General features: G+C 37.2%; 13 protein-coding genes across 13 annotated transcripts; 7 read left to right on the forward strand and 6 right to left on the reverse strand.

Moving 5' to 3' along the window:
- Positions 1-599: 599 nt before the first annotated feature.
- B0P05DRAFT_580265 (uncharacterized protein) lies at positions 600-2,478 on the reverse strand (the record flags this gene model as incomplete). Its single annotated transcript, XM_051582004.1, has 5 exons — positions 600-736; positions 859-1,314; positions 1,525-2,164; positions 2,234-2,366; positions 2,411-2,478. 5 exons carry the CDS (start codon positions 2,476-2,478, stop codon positions 600-602), a joined length of 1,434 nt encoding a protein of 477 aa, XP_051433246.1.
- Positions 2,479-3,575: 1,097 nt separating this feature from the next.
- On the forward strand, positions 3,576-4,274 carry B0P05DRAFT_548868 (uncharacterized protein). Its single transcript, XM_051579071.1, has 2 exons — positions 3,576-3,821; positions 3,876-4,274. The coding sequence occupies exons 1-2, from the start codon at positions 3,656-3,658 to the stop codon at positions 4,160-4,162; spliced, it is 453 nt and encodes a 150-aa protein (XP_051433247.1). The 5' UTR covers positions 3,576-3,655; the 3' UTR covers positions 4,163-4,274.
- On the reverse strand, positions 4,225-5,130 carry B0P05DRAFT_473474 (protein-tyrosine phosphatase-like protein; the record flags this gene model as incomplete). The annotated part of the gene is made up of 1 exon (XM_051574735.1): positions 4,225-5,130. One exon carries the CDS (start codon positions 5,128-5,130, stop codon positions 4,225-4,227), a length of 906 nt encoding a protein of 301 aa, XP_051433248.1.
- A 74-nt stretch (positions 5,131-5,204) lies between these two features.
- B0P05DRAFT_588790 (ribosomal protein L30, ferredoxin-like fold domain-containing protein) lies at positions 5,205-6,015 on the reverse strand (the record flags this gene model as incomplete). Its single annotated transcript, XM_051582689.1, has 2 exons — positions 5,205-5,937; positions 6,005-6,015. 2 exons carry the CDS (start codon positions 6,013-6,015, stop codon positions 5,205-5,207), a joined length of 744 nt encoding a protein of 247 aa, XP_051433249.1.
- Positions 6,016-6,201: 186 nt separating this feature from the next.
- B0P05DRAFT_548878 (ADP-ribosylation factor) lies at positions 6,202-6,906 on the forward strand (the record flags this gene model as incomplete). Its single annotated transcript, XM_051579072.1, has 4 exons — positions 6,202-6,349; positions 6,400-6,492; positions 6,545-6,790; positions 6,848-6,906. The coding sequence occupies 4 exons, from the start codon at positions 6,202-6,204 to the stop codon at positions 6,904-6,906; spliced, it is 546 nt and encodes a 181-aa protein (XP_051433250.1).
- A 54-nt stretch (positions 6,907-6,960) lies between these two features.
- B0P05DRAFT_548881 (Homeodomain-like protein) lies at positions 6,961-7,692 on the reverse strand. Its single transcript, XM_051579073.1, has 2 exons — positions 7,485-7,692; positions 6,961-7,438 (listed from the first exon to the last, which is right to left on the reverse strand). Exons 1-2 carry the CDS (start codon positions 7,673-7,675, stop codon positions 6,988-6,990), a joined length of 642 nt encoding a protein of 213 aa, XP_051433251.1. The 5' UTR covers positions 7,676-7,692; the 3' UTR covers positions 6,961-6,987.
- An 861-nt stretch (positions 7,693-8,553) lies between these two features.
- On the forward strand, positions 8,554-10,872 carry B0P05DRAFT_548886 (ribosomal protein S5 domain 2-type protein). Its single transcript, XM_051579074.1, has 5 exons — positions 8,554-8,965; positions 9,008-9,150; positions 9,193-9,264; positions 9,317-10,466; positions 10,510-10,872. Exons 1-5 carry the CDS (start codon positions 8,891-8,893, stop codon positions 10,849-10,851), a joined length of 1,782 nt encoding a protein of 593 aa, XP_051433252.1. The 5' UTR covers positions 8,554-8,890; the 3' UTR covers positions 10,852-10,872.
- A 177-nt stretch (positions 10,873-11,049) lies between these two features.
- B0P05DRAFT_573049 (uncharacterized protein) lies at positions 11,050-13,301 on the reverse strand (the record flags this gene model as incomplete). Its single annotated transcript, XM_051581478.1, has 7 exons — positions 11,050-11,101; positions 11,196-12,169; positions 12,266-12,493; positions 12,540-13,036; positions 13,079-13,114; positions 13,159-13,195; positions 13,248-13,301. The coding sequence occupies 7 exons, from the start codon at positions 13,299-13,301 to the stop codon at positions 11,050-11,052; spliced, it is 1,878 nt and encodes a 625-aa protein (XP_051433253.1).
- Positions 13,302-14,622: 1,321 nt separating this feature from the next.
- On the forward strand, positions 14,623-16,538 carry B0P05DRAFT_548899 (WD-40 repeat-containing protein). The gene is made up of 9 exons (XM_051579075.1): positions 14,623-14,648; positions 14,700-14,856; positions 14,900-15,048; positions 15,099-15,490; positions 15,535-15,602; positions 15,648-15,771; positions 15,820-16,032; positions 16,074-16,184; positions 16,233-16,538. The coding sequence occupies exons 1-9, from the start codon at positions 14,639-14,641 to the stop codon at positions 16,296-16,298; spliced, it is 1,290 nt and encodes a 429-aa protein (XP_051433254.1). The 5' UTR covers positions 14,623-14,638; the 3' UTR covers positions 16,299-16,538.
- Positions 16,512-17,438, forward strand: B0P05DRAFT_163702 (uncharacterized protein). Its single transcript, XM_051573116.1, has 4 exons — positions 16,512-16,659; positions 16,708-17,246; positions 17,300-17,348; positions 17,390-17,438. The coding sequence occupies exons 1-2, from the start codon at positions 16,606-16,608 to the stop codon at positions 17,035-17,037; spliced, it is 384 nt and encodes a 127-aa protein (XP_051433255.1). The 5' UTR covers positions 16,512-16,605; the 3' UTR covers positions 17,038-17,246; positions 17,300-17,348; positions 17,390-17,438.
- B0P05DRAFT_618074 (Alpha/Beta hydrolase protein) lies at positions 17,320-19,214 on the reverse strand (the record flags this gene model as incomplete). Its single annotated transcript, XM_051583419.1, has 6 exons — positions 17,320-18,211; positions 18,255-18,647; positions 18,674-18,779; positions 18,821-18,879; positions 18,929-19,020; positions 19,066-19,214. The coding sequence occupies 6 exons, from the start codon at positions 19,212-19,214 to the stop codon at positions 17,745-17,747; spliced, it is 1,266 nt and encodes a 421-aa protein (XP_051433256.1). The 3' UTR covers positions 17,320-17,744.
- Positions 19,215-19,455: 241 nt separating this feature from the next.
- B0P05DRAFT_548919 (uncharacterized protein) lies at positions 19,456-20,550 on the forward strand. The gene is made up of 3 exons (XM_051579076.1): positions 19,456-19,782; positions 19,829-19,904; positions 19,948-20,550. Exons 1-3 carry the CDS (start codon positions 19,466-19,468, stop codon positions 20,518-20,520), a joined length of 966 nt encoding a protein of 321 aa, XP_051433257.1. The 5' UTR covers positions 19,456-19,465; the 3' UTR covers positions 20,521-20,550.
- An 874-nt stretch (positions 20,551-21,424) lies between these two features.
- B0P05DRAFT_573053 (uncharacterized protein) lies at positions 21,425-21,968 on the forward strand (the record flags this gene model as incomplete). Its single annotated transcript, XM_051581479.1, has 2 exons — positions 21,425-21,431; positions 21,514-21,968. The coding sequence occupies 2 exons, from the start codon at positions 21,425-21,427 to the stop codon at positions 21,966-21,968; spliced, it is 462 nt and encodes a 153-aa protein (XP_051433258.1).
- Positions 21,969-22,564: the final 596 nt, after the last annotated feature.

The following is a 22,564-nucleotide window of genomic DNA, read 5'->3' on the forward strand; positions in this document are numbered from 1 at the left end:
GGTTCCCAGCTTACAGTCGACGAAACTAAGTTAGGCCAATAAAAAAAATTTGGTCATTTCCAAATTAAATTGGGACAAGGATATGAAAATGAGACACGGAAGCGAAAATGGAAAAAGGATATGAAAATGGGACGACAATGTTAGTATCTTTCATGCAAATCAAAATTGGCTTATTTACCTATTGATAAGAGTTAGAAAATGGAAAGATTTATTTTTGAGAAGACTTCTTGCCTGTAGAATCCTTAAGCCTTCGCTAATTAAAGTTCAGGCACCACATTCGAGGTGGCGCTTTGTCGGGTGAACATGGTAGGGCGTCCTTGGCCGTTCCAAATAGATTGAGCGATTGTGAACATATTCTTTGAAGCCATAACGTCTCGATTCCAAAAAATATTGCAGTTTTTTGCAAACTAATACTTGATGAATCTTCCGTTTTTCGATACCACTTCCTTGCGTAATATGCTCCAATCTATTTTCAAGGCACGAGTTGCAAGTCTTTATAATATAGAACTGTCAATATTCAAATTATGATCAAGTAAACATTACAAACCTTGGAAGTCTTATACTCGTCTATGTCCAGAAGTAACAACTCTCCGCGTTTTTCATTGTCTGTACAACTTTTCAATGACGCCATAACGTAAACCTTTAAACTTGACATGCAACTTGTTTTTCAAACCATCTCCAAAAACAATCAATGGTATTTTACTTTGATCACCTTCTTCAAACTTTTCCTTATGTGCTCTTCATTCAAATTATTAAGAATATTTCTTTAAGGAGAAGAATATAAGAAATATGTGCTATACCTTGACCTCATTCCCCCTGTATTTGGTGGATAATTATCATGATGACCGTATTGATAACTGCTTGATGTCTTGCGTCTCTTCCGTTTATTCTTTTTGGTGTTCTTTCTTTTCCTTTTGTTATATTTTTTTGCGCCATTGATGAGAATGTTGAATGCATTTTCAATTGTTTGTTGAGAGCCTTTGTAGCTGCACCATTTGATTTTAGCAGTGTTAAAGCCGCAAAAATTTGCTAACGCTCGAAAATGTTGAACATACATGACATATTTTGTATAATATTGGAGTTTTGCAGTTTTGGGTGAGGGGAAGTGGGTTTCAATCTGCTCTATATCCGACCTTTTCTTTCTATCTTGCTCCAGCTTTTGTCGGTTGACAGTGCCATTCATGTTGTAATAATCGGCAGTTGACAAACGCCTCAAATCGTTTTTACCATGATAGGATACAAAGACATCAGACCTATTTGGATCGACAGTGCAAGGACGAAAATAACGATCAACCTCTTCACTAGTGAAATCATCTACCTTCAGGGATACTTTATCATTGGGTGATATGGAGTGAATCTTTCTGCAGAATGAGACCCTACATGTATATCTGTCCGTGTAGATACTGTTTAAGAACATTTTTTCTTTTCTTTGTGGTAATTTTTGTAAATCTTCAAAGCTGTATATGTAAGATCATTGCGAGTGAACTGCCTGTATCAATTATTTTGAAAATGATTTCAACTCACCTGTTGATTTTAAGTTTTTAAAATCAAAATTATCATAGAAGCATCTTTGAGCAAAGTTAAACACCGTCTCTTCAGGTTTTTTTGGACTACTTCTTCCAAAAATACCAGCTATGCTTTGGCCATCTACTTTTATAAAACGCCATTTAAAACCTGGATTAGGAAATAAACTGAATAGCCTTGGTGGTTGAAATTTTGGTGGTTGCAATTCGTTCTTGCTGTTGTTGTTCTCTGTTGATGAATTACGCTGTTTTGGCTTCTTCTTCTTTTTCTTCTTTGGTCTTCTCCTTTGCTGGATTAATGGCACTACTGCTTCTACGGATTGTTGCTCTTGCTGGGCTACTTCTATTTGTGATTGCTGATTTTTGGCGATTGTTGACTCGTAGTTCTCAAGTATATACCTCAAAGCCGGCAATATGTCAAAGGGAGCTTTGTTCAATACATCCCTGATTAAGGGGGTAGCAGATAATCTGTTTCTTATTTGTAACATTAAAGGGTTTAGGGACAGACAAACCCTTGCTTTCATTTGCTCATTTAACGAGCTTGCTATGTTTTCAGCGGTAATATTTGTTGGACCAGAGGAAAATAATGTTTCCATTACGTGATTGTACACAATGTGCTTCACTTCTGGCATCTTTAAGTTCTATTAATGAGTATTATTAGTTCCGTTGGCAAAAAAAGTTAGGTCTGGGCTTGATCCTACATGACTTACGTCAAAAGAAGTGCGCATCTTATATATGAGATAGTTGGATATTATATTTTCAGAGTTTTCAATATAATAATTGTTGTAACATGTTGCGATTGTTTCACAGGCAGTCGATAAAACTTGACCATAGTTTTTATGCCTTGAATTTTTACCAGCAAGTCTATATCGTCAGAATCATTCAACTCATCCCATGTTTCATGCAGATGAGGGATATGATAAGAGTATTTTTGAGCAAATTCGCCAATTTCCATTGATTAGACGACACACAGAATACCAAAAGTTTTGCTGAAAGAATTCATTGCTCAAGCCTTGTGGGTGTTTTAAAATGTAATAATTCACAAATAATTGGGCTTTGAAGATAACTTCCCTCAGGAACAGAGACAGGCCTTGTATTTTTTCTAGAATCACATTAAAAGCATTATCATCAGGCGTTCGTATGAATGATCTCAAGGGAATTGACACTGAATATCTTTCATTTGAAGAGCCCAGATTTTGCTGAATTAATTCTGATAAATTGAAATTGTAGTTCTGGCATTGTTTACTTCTTGCGGAAGCATGTCCTCTCTCGCCACATGATTTACCTATCACACCTTGCGTAGATGGTAGAGAACTACGCGCAATTTTTGCGTCCTTTATGAGTTTCTTCTCTTCAAACGTATCTTTACGCTTGACGCCTTGTAAAGAATGTAAGCTTTCTTGACAGTTCTTTTATCAGCAAAACACTTTACCTCGCTTTATTGTCGGTTGTCTTATTTGGTTTTCTGCTACTCCATGTTGTTCATTGTACTTGCTTTGTTTCTTTAGTTTAATCAAGGTTTCCACTTCTGGATATAATGGCGTACGTATACTTTTTGAAAGAGAAAGTAAAAATGTCGACAACTTCTACTTACCGTGCATAAACCTTGTGTAGCCAAAACCTTAAAATTCATTTGTGACTTTTTTTAGCAGTGCAAATTTCCAGAAAAAAACATGTGAGACTTGTTCTCCATTGACTAGGACGAGAGCTTAATACCACTTTGGAGTTCGAGTCGCAGTAAACAAGGATTGTTGAAGGAACGACCAATAATTTTGACTCGTATGAAAGATACTAACATTGTCGTCCCATTTTCATATCCTTGTCCCAATTTAATTTGGAAATGACCAAATTTTTTTTATTGGCATAACTTAGTTTCGTCGACTGTAAATAAAACCGAGAAAATTGTTTATTTGACTACGCTTATTTAGCAAGACATTGTCTGGAGAAAATGCATGAACACATAGATGCTGTTACTATGGCAACAAAACAAAATAGTAACTTTTTTTATGCCTTCTAAGAATGCCCGAGAAAGTATTTGTCAGCATCGTTTGAATTCCGGTGTACCGAACAATAAAAAAAAATCTGACAGGGTTCCCAATTTTTCTTTTTCTTTTTTTTTCTTATTCATCATTATGTCCACTGTTGTTGAAGGCAAAGATACTGTCAGATTTATTGAAGAAGAACAAGTGAACGCTGCTGCTGCTGCTGAAACTGAATCTACACCTACCGAGTCTACTGAAAATGATCAATCGGCTGCCTTCAATCCAGAAACAGGTGAAATCAACTGGGATTGTCCTTGTAAGTTTATACAGGTCAAAAAAAAGGGGGAGGTTGTTTATTGAACGGTATTAGGTTTGGGTGGTATGGCACAAGGCCCTTGTGGTGAACAATTCAAGGCTGCTTTCAGTTGTTTTGTCTATTCTGAAGCAGAACCTAAAGGCTTAGATTGCGTAGAGAAATTTAAGGATATGCAAGATTGTTTCCGTCGTCACCCTGATGTCTATGGCGACGAAATTGATGATGATGAAGAAGAAGAAGAAACAGAGATTGAACAAGAAGCTAAAGAAGCCAGTGCAGTGGTTGCTTTGTCTGCTAATGAAGAATCATCCTTTTCTTCTTGGGTTTCATCATGGTTTTAGAACATATAGAACACCATTAAACTCTTTTGTACAATAAATATCCCCCCTCCCTTGTTCCTTTATTATTTCTCTTCTTCTATAAAATCTAATAAAGCTTTATAACAAAAACTATACTGTGCTTCTGCTTGTACCATGGTCGTGCGTTGTTTACGAAACTCGTCTGTCAAGAAAAAGACAGGATCCAATGAGAAATCAGGGTGTGTACGCAGCAAGACTTCAGCTGTATCAATCACACAAAATGTACCTGTTCTTCCACATCCTGCACTACAATGCACAAGCACTGGTTTATTTGTTTCCTGTAATTGTCGCGTCAGTCGAACGAGCCCAATTACTTTGGCTGTCTGGTTGGGAACACCATGATCTGGCCAACCCAAGAACTGCAACTGAGTGACTCTTGCTTCTTGTATCAATTCATCATGACGATAAAAACCAACAGAAATAGTTCTCAAGATACAGTCTGCTTCTGCATCTTGTCTTTCTTGTTTGATGTTGCTTACTTTGACTGTCACATCCTGCTGTATGAATTCAAGTACTTGGTCTCCAACAGGCCAATAACGAGCGCATTTCTCTATTTTACCATCCATTTGAGCTGTCAGACACACAATCACAGGGACGTGTTGCTCAAGCACCAAACGCCAGAAATCAATCAATGTATTGGGTGTAGGGCCTTGTGTCGCAATATAGACGCGAGGAATATCATGAGGTGCTATGATCCAACTGGCATTGATGTAGCCATCATGACCAGAACCAAGCCTGGTATCTTTTAGTTTAATACAATTGCCATCATAAGGTACAATATCAGAATAACGGTTAAGTTTATCATGTTTGCGTGCTTCTTTATGTTGATATTGAGGAAACTTGTATCGTTCTTCTTCCAGACGGTTGATTTGAGCAAATCGCTGGCGTACATAACTCTGAAATTTAGCTGGTTCTCTTACTAATGACTCGAGTACTCTTTTATTGGTCATTTTAAAGAGAAAAAAGAAAAACAAATAGATGAAAAAGAGGGGATGTTTATTTAACCGAAAGAAGAAAGGGTATATCAGATCATGGCTTGAATGAGTTTGTTAATATCCCATTCACGATCACCTGCATCACCACCTTCAACATAGTGTTTTGACTTTCTTGGTTTCCAAGAAACTTTCTTTTGTCCACTGGGATTACTTAGTTTGAATGGCCATAAGAATTGATTGACTTGTTTGAAATGATCACCCACGGTAAATATTTCATGAATCACATCTTCAATACAGATAATACCAAGTTGACCTAAATTGTCTGCAATCTGCTGGTTGTCTGAGATGGGAATACGTTGTCCTTTGATCTTGGCATAGCCTCGTTTATAGATCAATTCGCGCACTGTTTTGAGATTAGGTGGGCCATAAGTCACATAGGGCTCAATGATCTGCAATAGTTGACTTGTAGCCTTGTTGAGCTTGACAAATATACCATTGTTGATTTGAAGAAGACGAAATAGATGCAACACTTTCTTTACTTTGGGATGAATATCATTGATGCCTTGAATACGAATCACAAACACAAGTTTGGGCTGAGCAGGCACAAAAAAGTTGCCTTGGCTTTTAGCTTGGCGACGCAACCGACATTCATCATATTCACGCTGCCTATATTCTTGAATGTAAGCATCGGCTTTTTTAAAGATGATCTTGCGAGTTTCTTTATTTTTTTTTGATGTTGTGATTTGGCTAAGGCTTTCTCGGCATCTGCTTTTTGTGTTGTTTTCTTCTTTTTCAAGAGTGTTTCTGGCACAAACACCTGTTCTTGTGATGGTGTTCTAAATTCATATAAGTAAAACAACACATAGATAGGAGAAATAGAGATAGTTACGTCAAAGTCATTGTTACGTGGAAGAATAAAAAGAGAACAACACCTTTGGACTCGAAAAAGGATCACACTATGTAATTGCACCTGATTGGTCGAAAAATCAACGGGAAATGTAATTTAAATTTAAGTCAAGTTCAGTCATTCCCTTTTTCCCTTTCTTCACCTTTTTTTTTTCTTATATACATATATTATTATTCAGTATGGGTATCAGTTTTTCATCTTTGTTCTCTGAACTCTTTGGCAAGAAAGAGATGCGTATTCTTATGGTTGGTCTTGATGCTGCTGGTAAGACCACCATCTTGTATAAGCTCAAGTTGGGTGAAATCGTGACAACTATTCCCACTATTGGTAATCTATCCAAAACACTTCATCTACGTTACTCATCTTGCTCTACTTAGGTTTCAACGTTGAAACTGTTGAATACAAGAACATTTCTTTCACTGTTTGGGATGTCGGAGGACAAGACAAGATTCGTCCTCTTTGGAGACACTGTAAGTTAAAACTACTATATTTTTGGGTCTAACACGCGTCATTCTCTGATAGACTTCCAAAACACGCAAGGTATCATTTTCGTGGTTGACTCCAATGACCGTGACCGTATCTCAGAAGCTCGTGATGAACTTCAACGCATGTTGAATGAAGATGAACTTCGTGATGCTCTCTTGCTTGTCTTTGCTAACAAGCAAGATCTTCCTAACGCTATGAATGCTGCTGAAATCACGGATAAGCTTGGTCTTCATTCACTTCGTAACAGACATTGGTATATCCAAACTGCCTGTGCCACAAGTGGTAAGTTATTGAATGTGTTGTCTTGTTAAGACTCCGTATTGATCTCCGTTTTAATAGGTGATGGTCTTTATGAAGGTTTGGAATGGTTATCTGCCAATTTGAAGAGACGTTCTTAAATCCTTTATTATTAAAAATGTATATTAATTCATAAAAAGAGAGAGAGAGAGAGATACGCGTATGAGTGGGAGTGCACTCTCTTAGAGTGAATAGTCTATTAAATCATCAAATTCATCTAAATTGGCTGGAATGTTTATACTAGAATACAATGGAATATCTACAGAAGAACAAGAACTCGTATCATCTTGGTCTTTTCTTTTTTTGAGTTGCTGTAAGCGAATTTGATGGTAGCGTGTACGACACTGTCTTTGAGTACGTGTTGGAATCATACTAGCCACTCGAATCCAACAACAACCATACGTATGAATGGCTGCATAAAGCAGTTTATCTTCTTCAGGATGCCATCTCCCTTTTCGAACAGAAGGGTCTAGTGCTTCAGTCCATCTCGCTTGACATTGAATGCCTGTGCGACAAGGAATAGATTGTGCTATTTTATTCCATGGTAAGGCATTCTTTGATTTGAACTGATGGACTGCTTCCATCAAGGCTTTATCTTCTTGTGGGGACCATTTTCCTTTATGTACATGAGGACTATCCTAGGACATTCTAGCTCAAGATAGAATGGAATTCAACTTACTTGAGTGCACCAAACCATCTTGAAGAACATTGAATAGCTGTTCTTCCAGGAACAAAACTGGCTATCAATGTCCATTGATGAGGTCCATGATCTGCTACTGCTTTTGATAATTGTTTATCTTCTTCTGTTGTCCATCTACGATAAAATGGGTGTCGATTATCATGTTTAAATACAGTCAAGGATTGAGCCATAATGTCATAGAAGCAAGAAAGTAAAAAAAAAAAAAAAAAAAAAAAAAAAGGGAAGGTTTACTTTATACTTTTTTTTTTCTTCAAAAGATCTTAAGCGTAGGACATACATTCGAATCGGGAAATCTCGGGGAGAATGTGAACAAAACCAGACTTTTTTTTTCTGTTGTTGAGAAGAGAAAAGGGGCAAAGTATCAAACAATGACTGATATGGGTGCACACAATGAACGTATAAAGAGCGGTTTGTAAATGAATGCTATACTGAAATACAAAAGCGGGTATTAATCGATATTTCTCCTCCCGGAAGAATATGTCAATCTATCATGAGAATTTGGCTTAATTTCCTTAACGTTTTCCCGTGTGCGAATGTGAATCATTAGAAAAGAGTCATTATTTGGATAGGATTCAATCAATGGATCTAAAAAACTAGACAATGTAATCTTGATTTGACATGAATGCTCTTTCAATACAAAGTAGTTGCTACAACTAAACATAAATAAATCAAAGTGAATCTTGACTATGGTATAAAGAAGAATGACTGTCAAAAAACAAATGAAAACAAAAAGAAAAGAGAAGAAAGGAACTTATGTAAAAGCTTTTATGCATCAAGGAACTCCATTTTTAAAACCCCAAAGATTCTCTTTTGTATTTGGTACAACCTTGTGTTACATTTTAAACAAAGATGGTCTTGAAAAGAATGGTAAGTGTCAGTATTAAATACAGTCAAAAAGCATTTTGGAGTCATTGGCTGTTCAAGCACACATCCTTGAAATGTGCCAACAGGATTCTGTTTCTTCTCTCTAAAAAAGACTAGCCTTTTTTTTTTTTTTACCTTGTTGTCCTGATAAAACAAGCATGATACTGGTTCCTCATCCTGAACTCAAAAATAGCTCATTCTTATTGAACAGTAAAGAGCTGAAAATTTTTGTCCTACTTCGGGGGATTTGCATAAATCATCTCGAGAAATATCCCGGTCCATTAACATCAAACAGACGCGTCTATAGATTCAATGCGTTGTTATTCAGGTACTTGATACATGATGTCTAGAAAAAAAATAGAAAAAAAAAAGCTTTGATTGAATACAAACAAGCCTATCGTCTATATACTCCATCTTATTATACAAGCTCAAGATTACCTTTTGAAGCTCCGTGAATATAATTCCCTCTTCCTCCTCCCTCCTGTTATTTATTTATTTATTTTTATCTTTTTTCTTTTCTCATGGCTTTAGCATCCAAAACGTTAATTATCCTAGCTTCGGCTACGACACAGCATCAATTAGAGAAAGACATCAAGGTAAATGAATCTTATTCTACATGAAGATGCTTATGTATTCAGGAACGTTATGACTCGACATTTTTACGTTTTCGAGGTGTACCTAAAGGTCTATTGCCTATTTCTGGTAAACCTGTCTTGACTTGGTGGTATGATGATGTCAAACATCACTTTAAGGATATTTATATTGTATCCAATGCATACAAGTAAGTCAATACAATAGAAACAGTAGCTTATATCATGTTTAGTTTTAAACATTTTGAACGTTGGGCAAGTGGCGTGAGTTTTTCTCGACAGAATGTACTCAATAGTGGACTCAGGTAAAATAAAAGTCTTTTTTTTTTCTTCACTAAAGACATACATATGGTATAGTACGGGTGTTTTGTCTGATATTGCTTTTGTTCATCGTGTCAAGAACATACAGAGTGATGTTGTCATTACTTCACCTGAAGCATTTTGTGATACCAAGGATATCCTTTCCTTACTTTCAAGAACAAGGAATTTTGTGTATTACAATCAACAGAACATCCCTTTTGCATTTGGTATGAGTTATCAAGTTCTTGAAGGTTTAGATGATGTGAATGAAAAGAAGTTGGCCACGTCTGCCAAGGATCTTGAACATGGTTGGCCAGATGAATTAGACAGTTATATGCAACAACAGCCAGACACTCGTCTTGAGACAGTCGAGAACAGTCCCTTACTCAACTATGTCCATCCAAACCTTTCTTTACAAGACTATCTGAATCAATGGGAATCATGCTTAGACCATCGACTCAAGTTAGACACACCATGCCAAACAGAACCCATCCATATGAAGGCTTATGCTCGTGTAGGACTCATGGGTAATCCAAGTGACGGATTTTATGGCAAGACCCTATCCTTACTGATTTCTAACTTTTGGGCCGAAGTCACTTTGATTCCAAACAGTCCAGATGATAAACAACTTGAAGCCATCCGTATTCTGCCTAATCCTGTCTCTGATCCACACAAGTTTGCTTCCATGGCATCGCTTGTGGGTATTTCTGACATTGATGGCTATGATACAGGTGATCGTCTCTTACAGGCCTGTTGTAAGGTGTTCTATACATACTGTCAATCCCACCAAATACCAATCGATACGCATCAAGGGTTTCGGATGATGTTTGAAACCAACATTCCTCGTCAAGTGGGTCTAGCAGGTTCTTCTGCGATTATTACAGCACTCTGGAAAGCCTTGGCCAAATTCTATGGTGTGACAAGAGAACAGATTCCATTGGAATTACAGGCAAGTTTAGTGTTAAAGGTAGAGCAAGAAGAATTATCGATTGCTGCTGGTCTTCAAGACAGAGTAATCCAGTCGTATGGAGGATTGGTCTATATGGACTTTGATCGAGCCTATATGGATCAACATGGTCATGGTAAATACGAGTCGTTGGATGTCCAGCTGTTGCCTAAATTATGGTTGGCTTATGTGGCTGATCCTGAAGATTCTGGAAAAGTACATAGTACAGTCAAACAACGATTTTTAAATGGAGATCAAGAGGTAAGGTTCGTCAGTAAGACACTAAACTGATTTTGTGTACTAGATTGTTACTGCCATGAAGAAGTTTGGTTCATTGACAGACCAAGCCCGTGAAAGCTTAGAGAACCATGACCACAAGCGATTTGCTGAATTGATGTCAGCCAACTTTGATCTTCGCCGAGAAACGTATGGCGATTCTGTTGTGGGTGCTTCGAATTTAAGAATGATTGAATTAGCAAGACAACATAACTGTGCAGCTAAATTTCCAGGGAGTGGTGGTGCTATCGTAGGCATGTGGAATCCCAACCACAACACTGACACACAAGCAAAAGATTTGCTTCATTTGAGACGTGTATTAGAAAGTGAAGGCTATGTGTTTTTAGAGATATTCCCCCAAACTTTATGAACAATAAAGGATTATTTAGGATACACTTGTCTAATATTAAGATTGATCCGTGATGTACTCATAAAATCACCAAAAAGTTTCCAGTCGGGTGCGTCTGGATAAGTCGTGTTGTTGGACAGGTAGTCTGGTAATGTGTTTTCTATGATTAAGGGTACACCATGAAATGCTTTTCGACATGGTCCAGTCATAGCAATAATATCACCACTTCGAAGCAACAAAGGTGTTGGTACAGTGTCTCTTGTTAACCCACCTATCAGATAAATACATTCATGGCCCAAACTGTCAAAAAAAAAAAAAAAAAAAAGGAATAAGCCAATACATTCACCCCATCCTCTCTTTCTTACCTTAAGGAGACTAAAGGTGCTTCCATGTTTAATTCGCTTCGATCTACATGTCCCATTAAGGTATCTCTATATTGGTAATAATTCACAACACCAGCTTCAGCTTTAAAATCTTCTCCCTTGTATTGGTTAAGCCATGAGGTGTGCTCATTCTCGCTTTGATAACCAATGTTCTCAATAGCAGTAACAACAGCCTTTGTTAGTTCAGACACGTCATTGGGGAAAGGATATTGACGATCAAGATGATATGTTTTTGTAGGCCAATGGTACTGATAGCCTAATGTCACCCAACGCAACTTGCGTACGAGTTCATTGGGTGGTAATAAGGGTACACCTGGAGCTGGTGGAGGATCAGGTTTTTCTTGATCTATCACAGGCTTAAATTGATCTGAACAAGCAGTAGGCATTGCTTGGTCTTCTTCTGAATCTGAGTCTGAATAACCAGCTGAATCACCCACTTGCGTCTTTTTAGGAACATAAAAATCAGGTGCTTTTAATAGACCCTGTTCTTGTGCTTCATATAAGGGCCAAATACCAGTCTTTGGTATGATATAATGTGTATCCAAATTAGATGTATTAGGAGGCTGAGGATAAACAGACAAGCATTGTTTGATTAGATGCCGTTGTGCTTTTGGTGTAAATGCATGAGGAATAATAATAAGTCCAGGTATATGTTTGAGAATATAAGCGTCTCGACAAGCAGGTGTATCCTCTCGATCACCAAACAGATGAGACAGGTTCTTGAGATCATCTGTCAGTTGTACCTTGACAATAGTCTCATTGTTTTCTTGTGTGTTTCTATCGAGATGTTCAAAATCAATGACATGCGTGAAATCAGGTGGTGTTACTCTTGATTTGAAGTTTCTTTCTACATAACGAAATGGTGCTTGGTTTACATAACTTTTGATTTTTCTTGCTTCAATCTGTTTCTTTTCTTTTTCCCATAGTTTCTGTTGTCTCCTTGACTTGAACACAGGCTGCATGTTGAATGGTTTTATTCAAGGAAATAAAAATCAAAAAACAAAAAAATAAAAAAGCCACACAGATGACATTTATTGAGGATTGGTATTCACAGGATCTGCAGGAAGAAGCGTAATATCATAACGATAAAAAGCCATTTTGAGTACGAGAGTAAAGATCATATGGGCTAATAGAATAGCTAGTAAAATAATACGAGACGTCTTTGCTTCTGCCCTTGAGATGACGATATAGAGATTCTTCACTAAAAAGACAGTAGTAACTATAAATGCAACACCTACAAAACCCCATCTTGCATAATCAAAAGGTATGATACACAACAACTAGTATGGATGAGTTGTCATTGAATAAAGTCATCGTATCACTTACAGAGACTGGAATCCAGATAGTCAAACCATAACCATAATAATTGATGATTTCTAATAAACTAGGTTGACATCCAAAATACTTTGTGGATGCCCAAACTAAAGTAGGACACAAGAATGCATATATATAGACAACAACAACAGCAAAGCTCAACAAGGTAAAGTCATAGACATAAGGTTTGCCTGACATATAAGCAGCCAAAGAACCTGCAAGTGATGAACAGACAAAGACAGAGAAAACGACTGAAGTAGCAATCCAAAATGGACCGTAAAGATCAGGGTTGTTGTTGAGTGTATCATGTGCAAAATCGCCTACTGGATACATGGACTTGAGGCATCTCTCTATCACTTGCGAAGTATTGACATCGAAGAACTGTGCATAATATTCAACAGACCAAATAGGCTTGCCAACATTAGATTGACTGGTAGGTGTATCAAAGAAACCCGCGTTATTTGCTGTTGCTGTTGTAGCTGTTGTAGCTCCTGGTAAAGGTGTATTGTCTGTTCAACATAAGACATCTATATGCATACACACATACTTACAGGAAGACTTGTTCATGTTTTGATTACTGGAGAAGTCTTGTGGCAACATATTAGCGAGCGTACGTAGAATCTTATTTTACCTTGAAACTCAAGTCCATCGCTTTCAATAGTAGCAGGCTATCATCATCTTTTGTTTAGTTTCAAGCATAGGGTATATAAGACAAGATACCTGTGAATAGGCAGCCTCTTCCATATCCACCAGGACATTGTATTTGTTTGACATTGTATCAAAATAAAAAGAAAGAGAAGGGAGGGAAATCAAGTGAGATAAAGCGTGTTTGTATGCCAGCCAATCACAAACAAAATAGAGTGCATTGGCAATCCCCTCCTCCCAAGCGTAAAATAGTTTATGTCATTTAGCTTGCATCATGTACACTTTTTCATATTGGACACTTGTGATATGTATATTGACACTAGGCAATCATTCTACTACATATTCTCATAGAAATATTTGCTTGTGTGTTGAGATACAAGCCATCCTAAAGTAAGATAAGGCCAAAGATTATGTCTTTTGTTCTTGAGATTGATATTAACTTGCTTCGTTTAAAAAGAAGCATAAAAAATTGTTGTGCCTTTATTATTTGGCTAGCAATTAGTATGTTAAGACTTAACATGACATTTATCATTTATCACTCTCAAATCTACTCTTTTTGACCTCAAAGGTGGCATATATTAGGTATAACTTGCTCATATCAAATGGTATAGAATTAGGTACCTGTTTATTAGTCAATATCTACTGAAAAGAGCCTCTTTTCAACCATTCATAGTGTGCAACCAACTTTGAATGCAAATTTGAAGGCCATGTTCAAATCAAGTCGACATTTTTGTCTTGGTAAACTCTTTTTCTTTTCTTTGGAAGTCAAAGTGAGCTTTTTTCATGAGCAGTACCCTTTAATTGAAAGGTCATTTTGATAAGTCGCCTTTTTTGGGTCTAAATCAATGCCAAAGGTACCATGGATGTTAGTAAACATGGTCTGTAGACATTTAGAGTGATTTACACGGGTTTAAACGGGCTTTATGCTACTTATGTGAGGACATGCCATCTTGTAATATTCGCTTGTTCTCTTGATGGGCTCAATTTCAATATTAAATCAGTGCATCAAGAGAAATTCAATGATGATTTTCATGATTTCTTTCATGAAAAAGACAGTTTAAACTTAAGCTATTTTGACATTGTTTAAGGCTGTCCATCGTTCATCCAGTTAGTTTGAACAATGAATACATCATATGAAAAGACAATGCAAGTATACAACAACAACTCCCTCCTGACATCTGAAATGATCTTCCAAGTATGAATTTTAGCCTCACCATACACTAGGATGAAGAAGAGAGGATGTGTCTGATGACGCCCATGATTGAAACAGACAATAGATGATGCTAACTGTATTTTCTTCATAGTCATTCCATTATGTAAATGTAGATTCAATAGCAAGATGTTTATGCCAATATGTGTTTGTGTAACTCATCTGTCACGACAAACGCGCTTTTCTTTTCTTTTTTTTTTTAGTTCTTGTTGAAGCGCGTCTTTTTTTTTTTTTTTTTTTTTTTTTGTTCTTCAAAATGGATTATGGTAAATCAACTTATAGACCAAGGCATGAGCACCTATTGACATTCAACTTAGGATCAGACCATCATCCACCAGGAACAGAACAAGAAGAACAAGTCCAAGAGGAATACAAGTTATGGAAAAAGAATTCACCTTTTCTTTATGACATTGTGATTACGCATGGCTTAGAATGGCCTAGTTTAACATGCCAGTGGTTTCCTGATGTAGAAAGGTAAATTGAACAAGTTCAGATGGGTAAACTCATACCAATGTAGTCGTCCTGACAAGAATTATAAAACACAGCGTCTTTTGTTAGGTACACATACGAATGATGAAGAACCCAACTATCTTTTGATTGCTTCAGTACAACTCCCTAATAACACACAAGATATTGATCTTCGAAAATATGAAGAAACCACAAATGGTAAGCAAACCTTGTTCTAGTGGCTTATTGTATAACTTGTTATGGATTAGAAATCGGTGGTTATGGTACATTCAATGATGCGCAGATCCATATTCAACAAAAGATTGTTCATGAAGGCGAAGTCAATCGAGCACGATACCAATATGAGAACCCAAACATCATTGCTACCAAGTCAAGATCAGGTGATGTGTATGTGTTTGACAGAACCACGCATGGTTCTATGCCTAGAGAAAATGAACCCTTTCATCCTGCATTAAGGCTAAAGGGACATCATGCTGAAGGGTACGGACTTGCATGGAATCCACATAAATCAAAATCCAATCATGTCTTGAGTGCTGGATCAGATCAACTTGTGTGTCATTGGGATATTGCTGCTGCATCCAAAGAAAACCGTCATTTAGATCCACTCAGAACCTATCGAGGACATACAGCAGGTGTGATGGTAAGTAGATAAAACTAACTCAGTGTATTCATACAAAAAAAAAGGATGTAGCATGGCATATGCGACATGATTCCATCTTTGCTTCTTGTGGTGATGATAAGCAATTAATGATGTAAGTCCATATAGACAACTCATGTTTTAATATGTAATTTGTTAGTTGGGATACAAGAGATGTATCAGCCAATGCTATTCATTGTGTCAAGGCACATGATTCAGAAATCAACTGTGTGGGATTCAGTCCAAGCAATGAGTGGATTTTGGCCACTGGTTCATCTGATAAGGTAAGAAAAGATACGCTTATCATTGGTTGCTTACATATCTTGGAATAGACAGCAGCCCTGTGGGATTTACGCAATTTGAGTAACCCATTACATACATTAGAAGGTCACGGGGAAGAGATTGTTCAATTAGCATGGTCACCTCATCAAGATGCTATCTTAGCCACTGCAAGTAATGACAAACGAGTCTTTGTATGGGATTTAGCCAGAATAGCAGATGAACAGTCTGTAGAAGAAGCACGAGATGGTCCCCCTGAATTGATGGTAAACAAGAAACAAAAAAAAAAGATAACTGAATTACTTAGTTTATTCATGGTGGTCATTCTGGTAACATGTCTGATTTTGGCTGGAATCCTGCTGTGCCTTGGATGATAGCCAGTACTGCAGAAGACAATATGGTGCAAGCATGGCAGATAGTAAAAAGCATATAATTAACAGTGGATAGTGTACTGATGACTAAATAGGCAAGTACTATCTATGGTCAAGAGGAACAAGACGAATCTGATAAAATGGAATACACGTGTGTTTAATCGTGAGCCAATCAAATAGATGATAAGGAGGGAATAAACTCCTTGAATATGCTTATCAAAAATTTTCAATGGTGATTGGCCCATTTTTAATTTTATGAAAAGAACGTTTTTTTAAAATACCGGTTCCTTGATAACAAAGCGCACGTTTCTTGCGCGAGATAAGAGAAATATGACGCGGGAATAAGAAGATATATAAATGCAGCCCCCCTTTTTTTTTTTCTTTATTTCTCTCTTCTTTATATAATCTACATATATATAATATAATATATACATAATAATATATATATACATATATATATGCAGTATCATGGCAGATCTTAACTGGTGTACATTTTGTGATAATGCCATTAGTCATTTCTCTGTAAGTTGAACAATGGAATATGGAATAGAATCACTCATTTTGTTAAAGGAATCACTTTATTGCAGTGAACAATGTCTTCGTTCTGATGCTCTTCGAAATCATCCTTTGCTTGGTTATACTTATCCCGAGTTTACTGATTTTCCTCGACCTCATAAAACTATACCCAGTCCATCCTCACCTAAACTGAGTTGTTATTCGAATTGCTCTTCTACCACTACTTCACCTGCCCTGACAGCAACGACTAGTACATCCTCCCATGATTCACCACCTAAATTCTCTTTACTTTCTTCCATGACATCTTTACCACCTATCATTACCCCAGCTACGGCTAAACCATATCAGTTCAATTACTTTTCTATCTTTGAACAAAAGATCTGATTGGTTCATGTATCTCTGACCAATGATTTCATTTTTAACTAGCACCAATGTAAATATTAAAAAAAAAAAAGGTATACCCCTCAATGTAAATAAAAAAATCTATCCTGAGAAAAATTCGAGTCACACAAATTATATTGAATTTATGCATCACCAAAACCTGACCATATCATACACAAGTGAAAAGAGAAAGGAAACTAAGCTTAGGCCAGGTAAATTAAATCTATCTATCATGTCCATTCACATATATATATATAAAATCAAGCTATACTATGCCTTTTTTCTCTGCTTCACACATGTGCTATCAAACAAATGCAAGTGGAATATAGAAAGAATGACACTGACTTAAATATAGCAATCAACAGGCTATTGGCGCTTACACTTTGATTTGTCTGGATTTCATCGTGAAATTGTATTGGCCTACAACAGATTCACAGACCACCTTAGCTTTCTGGACCGTATTCAGACACGCTTAAATCCCTTGGGTGTTGTCGTGTATGCAGTCACTGTGCCTATGCGAAATAACCAAGGCTCATACACAATTCACAATCAGCGTGAATTTTATTATGCCTCCGATCATCTGGTAAACCCTAAAGACCTTTTTTACCCTCACTGTGGTGTTCCCACCAAACTGGTTTTTAATAAGGAAACAAAAGAATTGAATGGTTGGGATAGTGGTTATATGACAGGAGAAAGCCATACTGAATAAATCATAATTGCTTCTTGATCCATCGTTCAAACATGTCGAGTGATAGTTTAGGTTGATCAAAAAGAGCCATATGGCCTGCTTCAAATAGTCTGATAAAAGTCAGTTTTTGATTACTTTTGATTGTGCCCATGATTTTGTTGTCCAGCATATAGTGTTGTTCTTTACTTGCTTGATACTCCTCTTGTTCTTTCCAGACTAGCTTGTTGGTCCATGCAGATACACCTGACCAATGACACACAAGATCATGATCGCCTGCATAAGCAAGGACACGTATACCTTCTTCTAAAAGACGAGGGAGATAGTTCACATAAGGGCGCATCCAATCCCCTGAGCCAATAAAATCCAATTGAATCTGCTGCTTACACATCTCAAATGTGACAGAAGGTGAGACCCCCAATGCTTTCTTTATCTCTGCCTGATTCAAATAGTGTGTCATTGTATCATAATAATAGTAACACAAATGACCCTCTATATAACATATAAGTGAACAGAGGAACTATGCTAGTTTTACCTTCACAGGGTTTCCTTGTATCGTATGTATTGATATCATTTGCTGCCTTCATAACAGGCTTCACAATAAGTTCTTGACATACAAAAGCAGCTTCAATACATGTCTGTCTTGATCTATCTAAAGCATCAAAATCAGTAAGCTGATAACATGTCTCAATCATCTTTTGACAGATAACTTGGTCTTGTTTGAGTTGTTGACATAATGATGTTGATTCAATCAGTGGTCGAGTCCCATGCAATTGTGTATCGCAAGCCATGGGTTGATAATATTGATATTGTGTAAGTGGGTCTGTGAGACCATTACCAATCATGATACTCTTGAGTGATATCTTGTTGTTTTGCTTGTTCTTTTGTTGGATGGTATGGGCTATGGCAGGAATAAAGTGACCGGCATCTAGAGTAAGCGTTAGTGTAAAATACGCGTCAATAGTAACTTGCATGATTCACCCGCAATATGGAAATCAGAATGAGCATATTCTGCAAGACGAATTAATAATGATAGACAGAATGATAGGATAACTACTTGCTCGGATTTTGGTTTAAGAAGGATTCAATAAACTCATAGACATCTTTGGAAGCAGCCGTACTGTCTGTGACCTTGGCTGTGGTATTACTGGAAGAATAGCCTGTATGAATAGGCTACATGATATTAGTCTCCTTATAGGTTGATTTTACTTGCCTGATCTAAATAAATCATATTGGCTTTTTTGTTCCATCCATAGGCATTTCGTATGAGTCCATTCCCGTTTTGGTTAACAAAACAAGGTCTCATGCATCATGTCAGTCAATTGAGTATAGCGTATTGAACTTACCCATTCCCCATAAACAGGCCAAACATAGAAGAACAACCAGGTCCTCCACTGATCCATAACACAAGTGGATCTTTGGCTGGATTGGATTCTGATTCAAAGAACCAATAAAACATACGTTTGTTGTCTTTTAATGACATATAACCTGACATCTATCATATCTTATGAGTGTTTCATTTGTACTTTTCCCCTCCCCCCTACTTACTTGTCTTGAGCCTGTGTCACATAATAAAGTAGCATTGGCAATGGTAACAAGCAAGAATAAATAATAAACAAGCATGGTTCTTTAAGAAAAAAGAACAATGAAGGTTGTCAAATGTTGACTTTATACTCGGACCTTATAAAGAAAAAAAAATTCTACGCGGGAGAATTCCCTTACTTTTCTTTTTGTTTGTTTTTTTAAATGTGGCCCTTTCAAGTAAGTAAGCAAGTCGAGTCTCAAGCAGACCAACAAGCACTTGTAGAAAACAATGAAGAAATCAACACCAAATACAAATATGCGCCTCAACCAAGAGACGAGGAAGCACCTATGGACTTGGGCACACTTCAGGATGTTTTTAGTTTTAGCTTTATGAAGGGCAGACCCATTTTAAATTTTGTTTTGGCTGTCTTGTGGAGTATAGGACTACCTATTCTTCTCTATCATCTTATCAAACCTTATACAGGGCAAGTCTTGGGCATGATCGTGGCTTCAGCACCGCCTTTATGCATGGTGCTTGTGTAAGTAAGAGGATCTTTCTGAGGACATTCGCTTATACTTTATCAGGCGCATGATAAGCGACCGAAAGTTTGACTTGCTTGGATGTATTGCAGGCGTGAGTTTTCTTATTACGGGTATTCTAGTATATGTCACAAGTCTACATAGCTCCCTGTTGATTTGTTTAGTCTATAGCAGAACCGGATGAAAAGACAGCGGCGATTTGTGAATCGCTTGTGTCTTTATTAGTCGGTATCATCTGTCTTGTTTCCGTGTTGCCTATCCAGATAGGATCGTTCAAGCTAAGACCTGTGGTCTATCAACTAGCCAACCAAGTGATGCCTCGAGACGAAACCATGGTTGCACAAGACGATCAACGCTTGACATCGACCCCCTCCGGTCGAAAAAGACTCGATTATCTCTATACCCACATGGCCAAGTTTAGACATGATATGCGGTTCATGACAGTGACGTGGGGGCTATTGTTAATCGTGGCTTTTGTGGTCAAGGTCGTGATGGTCATGACAAGCACCGATACAAGCAAAGCACAATGGTATGGGTATCTTTTGTTTGGTTTGATAGCATGCTGTATGGCTGTCTTTACCTGGGTTTATACCAACCTGGTCAAGGGACATGTGGTGGATCAAGTGGCTTTTTGGAGAAAAGAACAAGAGGTGAAGCATGATGCAGAAGGTGTTCAAAACATCAATTGGGTAGCGAGTTCCATGTATGGAGGATTTGAACAAGTACTGCCGATGTAAATGGTTCATCTTAAATAAAATAAGTTGATCTCAATGAGCACTTGAAGGGGAGTGAGAGGGGGGGGAAGAGGGTCTGAAAGCACATTGATACTTTGATCTTATATCGTTTCGTGGTTCATTGCAAGCCGTTTCCATTCAAAAGTAGAATGTAAAGTAATCATTGGAAGAGACGAAAACTATCGTCTTTTTGGCTATAAATATACTCCAAACAGTAGTACTTTTTGCTTTCCATGTCCATTACCAATGAGACTGTATTTAACAGTCTCCTTTCTCTTCATTTTAGACATGTTTGTCTATAGATAGTTATTTGAATTTATAGCGGTAGAGAAGCAAAACATCAAAGGTCATTTTGCCTGCAAGAACATCATTGAAACACATTCCAAAATGAACGTTGCGTTAAGCATTAATGTTGTGATACAGTGCTCGTCATGCTTATTATAGAAAAAAAAAATCAAAAATGGGATTTAGTGACACTGTAAAATATGGCTATTGACAAAGATCTGAAGTATTGAATGCACTTGGACATTCTTCATTGGGTATTTCATACTTTTTCTTCTTTTTTTCTTCTATCACGTATCATTCTTGCTCTATTTTATCATGAAGCGTACAAACATATCAATTCAGAACATTAAAAGTCGGATTCAACGTCGTGCAGCGTTGAGTTATGTATATACTGGGATTGACATTTTCTAGTTCCAGTTTTCTTCTTGTCAAAAAGGACGGGCTATTTTCTGATGTATCAAGTCAATAAATAGGCTTACTACACAATTATGGAATAATCTACAAGACTATATCGCTGCAATTGAGTCGATCAAGCTGACTCTTTAGAGGTTACACATGAATCTATTTACCAGGTTTATTCAAGTACACTTTTTTGAAATTATTGGTCGGAAGTTAAAAACCAATGGGTCGTTTGTTTAGTTGGTCATTTTTGTGGTTGTTACTGAGACGTTTTTTTTTTCTTTTTCTTTTATTATTATTTTACTTTTACAGTAAGCCATAACTTGAACACTCTCTTTTTCTATGAAGACGGTACTGGTGGTATTTTTGACGAGCAAGGTCAGGAAGCACCGAGTTACGTCGAGGATAAATCATTTCGCTTGAAAAAATTGACAGATCTCCGAAAGTATATCAAAAGCCAAGAAGTTCAGGTTGAGATGAAAGAGGCTGAGCCTAAGAAGGAAAGAGATCTGCAACATAACGTTTATACGTTCGAAGATCGCAAGTATTATTTTTATTTCTTAAAGGAAAGACTCATGAAACCAAAGCAAGCAGCCATAGCAGCCAATGTCAATTACCACACTGCTTGCAAGTGGAAACAAACATATGAGGATGATCCTGAGAGAAGTATCTCAGTTAAGAAAACCAATAAAACCATTTATAGAATAGCCAGCCAGCTAAATGAAGCCCATAAGTCTCATTTAATCAATTTTTTGACGAGGACTTGATTGCGAAGTTTGCGGACTTGGATATAAAAAAGTCAAAGGTAGCCGAGTTTATGAAGGAGGAGTGCAACCTTAATATTAAGGTTTTAAGTCGACATCCTGTTGCCAGAAGCAAAGAGGAAAACCTTCGGGAACGAGCAGATTGGGTTGAAAAGTGGGTTCAAAATAGTATGGACTATCTCAAGAACTGTATATTTGTTGATGAGTCCAGATTTGATATCAACATGCGTCGTAGTCGAGGCTGGTCACCACGCGGTTCAAAGTCAATCACTGATACTCTGTCGACAAAAGCTATTTCGCATAGTGTCCTTGGTGCAATTTCGGCAATCGGTGTTGTGAATATGAAGCTAAAAGAGTCTGGAAATCTGAAGAGAAGGAAAGTAGTGGGAGCTACAAAAAGAAAGGCACCTGAGGATCAATTGTCTGTACCCAAGGGTACCACAGGTGAACATTATCTTCAGTTCATTAGTGATGCCATGGATATCATGGATAAGTTTTCAGAAATGAAAAATTACTTTATCATTATGGATAATGCTCCAATTCATGTCCTTGAAATAATTGATCCAATAATCATGCAGCGAGGCTACACCCCAATGTAC

This window comes from Gilbertella persicaria, assembly GCF_025201335.1.
Source record: "Gilbertella persicaria strain CBS 190.32 chromosome Unknown B0P05scaffold_29, whole genome shotgun sequence".
Taxonomy (NCBI): Eukaryota; Fungi; Mucoromycota; class Mucoromycetes; order Mucorales; family Choanephoraceae; genus Gilbertella; species Gilbertella persicaria.